The following is a 5,757-nucleotide window of genomic DNA, read 5'->3' on the forward strand; positions in this document are numbered from 1 at the left end:
CCTTATATGGGAGTGATATCCTTAATCTAACTTTTTATTAAAAAAAATAATTATTCTAGACTTTTTCTATGAGCTCATAGCTTTTAGAAACAATAACTAAAAATAAGTAGCAAACTAAAGAGATAGGAGATATGTTCCTTTATTCTATGCCTACGATAAGCGAGAATAGTATTTAGAGGAATAATCTGTTTATAAATTTTTTTGAATTTTTTTTACAAATTATACTATGTTCTCTCGAGAGAACATAGTAAAACTAGTGTTCTTCTAGGAGAACATGGTGTAGTTTGTAAGAATTTGTAAACAAAAAAGTTTGTGAATATAATCTGACCTTAATATTTATATTATTCCCAACAATCTCCCTCCTACCAGGGCTCTATATCTACATATAACTCCTTTTATAAACTCTATTAATTGTCACCATGCACACATTACATGTCTTATGCTATATGCCATTGTTAATGTGCACGTACTTCTTATGGCATCTCTTCTATAAACTCTCGCATCCATACTAATTCAAGATACAAATACTAACTTTGATTAGACATTTCCAATTCTCCCGATGAATAACACGGCACTTCGAGTTTGATATGCAAATTTTTTTCAAAACCATTCGATTGTGTATTAATAGAGTAGTATGAAAAAGTTTACCTGATGTATCATGGGCCTTTACAAACTCTTTTGTTTTCAATTTATACACCGGAAAACTTTGAACAATATTTATGTTACAAAAGAATATGAAAAAAAAAAAAAAATTCTTATCATAAATATTTGAAAAAGAAATGCAATATTTTCTGAATCTTTATGTAAAGTAAGTAACTAAAAAAAATGTGACTACCATCTTTAAGTGCATCAACAAATAGAGCATAAGCATAAGCAAAAGCAAAAGCAAAAGCATAAACAATAACCACCACAGAGTCACTTACAGGAGGGGGGCCAGCACACCATTCCATGATTCTATTCACTTTCTTTCTTTCTCCACGTTGACTCTTCTCCTTGTCTGTGTTTTAATGTTTAGAACAGAATATAATAGAATTGTTCACGTGCTAACCTTGGGCTCCTTCTATTTTTATTTTTATTTTATAAGTATCCCCAACCATCTTGTTCCTATGGGTTGTTGTTTTTCGAAGTCGGAGTAGTAGCTGTGTTCGATTTTTTTTCGTCATTTTTAAGGTACCCTTTAATCTTTGGAGTGTCTTGTTAATGTTTGACGAAATGCTTAACAAGATTTTGTGTTGAAACAGATGGAGCTGACTTTAAGGGAAGAAGACGCAGCTGACTGGGTTTACAGAGGCGAAGGAGCTATTAATCTTATTCTCGCTTACACTGGATCCTCTCCTTCTTTTGTGCGTTCTTTTTTTTTTTTTTTCTCCCTTTTTTATAATTTTGTTTGTGACTAAATTGTGCTTAGAATCAGATGAACCCCAAGAAAGCAAACTTTTTTCAAGCTTAATAATTTTATTTTATTTTTTGGTTTATGTAGATTGGGAAAGTGATTCGCATACGTAAGGCTCCCAGGAATGGATCAGACATTGTGAGGAGTACCATAGCTTTGACTCCACATGAACGCCTCCTCTGGAAAGATGTTAGTGAACTTGTTTCCTCTTCAGACAAGGATATTGCAGGCCAACTATATGTTCAGCATGTTATGAAGCCCTTGCTGGGTGTCAAGTATGTTGATGCTGGGGTATGTGAATGAGTGCTGCATTGTTGCTCCTACATAATTTCCCTGTTCCAGATTTTATGTTGGAAACCCATTAACCGAAAGTGGTTATTTTTATCATCCTATGGTCATTGTCTGTCTCTGTTCTAACCAATTTTATTATTGATAAAATTGGGTTTAGTGAATTGCCCTAATTTTTTAGAATTGACGGCAACTCTTGGAATAGCGATAAGGTTGATCCTTTGTAATTGGAATGTCATGGATTCGAGCATGAGAAATAGTCTCTTTGCATAAAGCTTGTGACACTAGGTTTTGCCTTTTGTCCTAATTTTTTAGAATAAAGTGGATAATATGTTGTGTAAGAGAGTTAGTGATTGTGATCTCTGACCTGTACCTCTTTGATACTGTTTTTAGATGCACGTGCTGCTGACCAGGGAATTCCTTGAATCGGTTGAGAAGAATGTTACTAGTCAACGTCCTGCTTGGCGAGTTGATGCTGCCCTTATTGATACACATTGTGATTTTGGTCTTCTCATGTCTGATCATTCACTCTTCACTGATGGTATTGAGAAGTGTATCATTGGACTTGCTTCTACTGGTTTACCATTTTTCTGTCTTTTATTTAAATTAAGTATCTAAGTATTAGCACTGTATCATATGTTGCTGAGAAATCATCTATCTGTACTAGTATGAGAGGTTAGTATTTAACCTTGCAACTACTTACAGTACTTGCAATGCTTTACCTCCCTTTGGTTGGAATGTGAACATGCATTATTGGTAGGTGCAATGCTATATGCGAACTTTTAGCAGGAAAAAGTAATGTAGAGAGGCAAAATTACTTTGGGGGTGAAATCCAACGTGCTATTAATCATTCAAGTATCATTAAGCTGCTTAATCTTTCATTTTGGATGCTGTCCCTGGTAGTATTGACCTAGTAAATAGTATATTTAATTTTTCTAATTCTTGTACACAAACTTGTCAAACAATTTAAAGTTCTGTACTAAGCTCCCTGTTTAATTTCAGGTAGTCAAGGATCTAGGCCCTGCATATCTGTTGAGATAAAGGTATTTCTCCTCTATGTCACACATTATTGTTCTTTGGTTTATTTTTCTCCCATTAAAGAATACCTCAATTTAAATTGAATATCTCTATCTACCTGCTTTTCCTTCCTCTCTCTTTCACTTGGTTGTAACATTTTAACTTTTTTTCTTAATTTTTTTCTTCCCATAATGTAGCCCAAATGCGGATTTCTTCCACTTTCTAGATTCATCTCTGAAGAAAATGCTATCAAAAGGAGCATAACTCGATTTGAAATGCACCAAGCTCTAAAATTGCATCAAGGTGGGGTACGTCTCACAAAATTTAACCTTGGATGGTGGTCTAGTAGCTACATAGTGCATATTTCCTGTTGTCATATCTCTAGCCTCAACATTTAATCATTTATCTTTTAATTGATGTTATAACACTCAATATCCGTATTTTTTTAAGCATTAAATATGCGTTAGAAAATTTCCAATATGTTTGCAGATATCACAGCGAAGTGAATACAATCCGCTTGATCTGTTTTCCGGATCCAAGCAAAGAATTTATAAAGCTATCAAGGATCTCTTCACTACTCCTCAAAACAATTTTCGTATATTTTTGAATGGCTCTCTCGTACTTGGAGGATTGGGAGGTGGTGCAGAAAACACAGATGCATGTATTGCTAAAGCATTTGAAGATGAACTTAAGTCAGTCATTCAAGCCGATGATGGTCTTTGTACAGAGAACTTATTTACTCTTGTTACTGAGGCTGTGCATAATTCAGGTATCCTTGATCAGCTCCTGGAGGTTCAGAAGTTTGATAGTGTTGACATAGAAGGAGCTATCCATGCATATTATGACCTTACTTCTCAACAGTGCATGGTGTGTAGAGAATTGAGTGATGAACAGGCAAAAAGATATACCTCTTTGCATTCTTCTTCTTTGGATGAAAGCTTGAGAATTGTAAAGGACTACCTGATAGCAGCAACTGCCAAAGACTGCAGTTTGATGATATGTTTTAGACCAAGGAAAAAGGAGGATTCTGGATCTGTGTACAATAGTTTATATCTTGAATCCACTAAGCAAGCCTTTGATTTTAAGGTAGGCCGAACTTTACATTTATTATTATTGGTTTCAGTATTTAGTGTACGGTGCTTCGCATGAATATGTTCAGTTCATTTTCTATGGGTAGATTTTGGCCCTGCTTGGGGATGTTGTGGCTTCTCAAAAGCTGTTGTCCTGTAGGTGTTGTGGCTTCTCAAAAGCTGCTGTCCTGTAGGTGCTGTGAAAAGCTACTGTATTTGTTTGGTGAAATTGATATAACATATCTGAATTGCATCTTAGTAAATAATGTGTTTGCTAAAAGTTATAGTACAACTGCTCCAAGTATCTGAAGTTACAAGAAACAGATGTTATAAAATTTGATAGGTACAATTTTAAATTAGGTATTTCATACTTTTGTAGCCACAGCAGCTTTGAAGCGCATCCCCACTATAGTGCTTCTCTCAAAAAATTGTGGTTTTTAAAAGACACTATCATAAAAAATTTATGGGAAATAGATATATCATGTTGTAGGAAATTGGTTGTGTCATGTTATAGACACAACCAATGTGGACCCCGCCACTTTCTTTTCTTTTCTTTTTATTTTAAAAGTGGTGGGGTCCACATTGGTTGTGTCTATAGCATGACACAACCAATTTCCTACAACATGATATATCTATTTCCCAAAATTTATCTGATAAATTTGTGACATTTTGTTGAAAAGGAAAAGAACCAGGCCAGGCATTTCCAAATGTGCCTTAACGTATGCATAGGCATGACCTATGATTATTTGGTAAAAAGGATTTCAAATTTTTTGAACCCCTTCATCTGTCAGTCCTTTCCTTTTGGATGTCTGAACTTTTGAACAAGCTATTCCTAACTCATGATTTCATGGTCGATTTTTTGGGTACTTTATTTAACTTGCATTACTTGAGAAAATAGTTCTTAATATCTTGTAGTCATTGCAATAATATTTCTTTTATTAAAGGAAAAGCAATAATAACATGCAAAAGTTTTCTGCTTGGATATCATATATGATATAGTTCTGAATTATTGTCTCCTTTAGCCATATGAAAGGACATTATTTCCATATTAAAGATTCTATTCTTTTTTATCTTTATCTACAAAAAAGAATTACAGAGGCTTGTGACGTTGAATATCTTAGTTTGGTTGCAATTTGATCTGTATTAGGTGTATTTTATTGACCTCGATTTAAAGCGTTTGAGTAAAATGGAAGACTACTACGAGTTAGATAAGAAGATAGTGAACTGCTACAAACAAATGATCAAAATGGATCAAGGAAGAAATGAAGTGACAAACTTTCCGGCATTTAGAGCTGCATATTGAGATTTAATAGCTTTCAGTTTGATAATGTTATTTTCTTCCTCCCAAAATGTTGTTGTAATACTAGTTTAGAGGTGAAGATGGAAACTCTTTGTATTTTGCTTCATTACCCTCGTCACCTGCGATACTACGCTTCTACTTTCAATTTTCTGTAAGTTGGGGCTGTCAGATTCCCGGTTTTATGAAATTGTGTTTAAATTTGTATTATCTTTCTGTTCCTTTTATTATTTGTTGCCTCCTGATATATGATATCTAATATAAAGATAATATTTTTTACCATGTTTAGTGTTGATATTTTGAGAACGAGCCTGACACATTGGTAAAGGTGTTTCTTTATGACCGAAAGATTTCATATTCAAATATAATAAACAGTCTCTTTCTTGCAAAAATACGAAGGTTGCGTCCAATATTTCTCACCCCCTACGCAGAAGGTTTGATGGAGAATTGTTTATATTTAGTATTGGTATTCTCCATGATGGATTGGTTTGTCTTATTTGTTGTTAATGATAAAGCCTCTAGTATTATTTCTAATATCTAGTTTATAGATATGTGGCCTACTGCAACTCGGTTTTATTTGATCCATTATGAAATATTTGAGCACCACTAATATATACTGACTGAGATAATAGATGTAACATTGCAAGGGTTGGTAAGGGGCATGAAGTGATTGCCGGTGCAAAAGAGGCACG

General features: G+C 34.2%; 1 protein-coding gene across 1 annotated transcript; it reads left to right on the forward strand.

Annotated features, from left to right (window-relative positions):
* The first annotated feature begins 885 nt into the window (after positions 1 to 885).
* On the forward strand, positions 886 to 5,297 carry LOC133299917 (inositol-pentakisphosphate 2-kinase-like). Its single transcript, XM_061499412.1, has 8 exons — positions 886 to 1,170; positions 1,242 to 1,343; positions 1,481 to 1,684; positions 2,075 to 2,222; positions 2,684 to 2,724; positions 2,896 to 3,006; positions 3,188 to 3,784; positions 4,916 to 5,297. The coding sequence occupies exons 2-8, from the start codon at positions 1,242 to 1,244 to the stop codon at positions 5,069 to 5,071; spliced, it is 1,359 nt and encodes a 452-aa protein (XP_061355396.1). The 5' UTR covers positions 886 to 1,170; the 3' UTR covers positions 5,072 to 5,297.
* The last annotated feature ends 460 nt before the right edge of the window (positions 5,298 to 5,757 follow it).

This window comes from Gastrolobium bilobum, unplaced genomic scaffold (genome assembly GCF_033153095.1).
Source record: "Gastrolobium bilobum isolate Gb01-03AN ecotype WA unplaced genomic scaffold, APGP_CSIRO_Gbil_v1 utg113107, whole genome shotgun sequence".
NCBI classification, from domain to species: domain Eukaryota; kingdom Viridiplantae; phylum Streptophyta; class Magnoliopsida; order Fabales; family Fabaceae; genus Gastrolobium; species Gastrolobium bilobum.

Bases quoted from the DNA above. Each gene is read 5' to 3' on its own strand.
- LOC133299917 (XM_061499412.1), top strand. From the start codon at position 1,242: ATGGAGCTGACTTTAAGGGAAGAAGACGCAGCTGACTGGGTTTACAGA. The intron at 1,344-1,480 runs GTGCGTTCTTTT...TGGTTTATGTAG, and splicing joins CTGGATCCTCTCCTTCTTTT to ATTGGGAAAGTGATTCGCAT. The intron at 3,785-4,915 runs GTAGGCCGAACT...GATCTGTATTAG, and splicing joins AGCAAGCCTTTGATTTTAAG to GTGTATTTTATTGACCTCGA.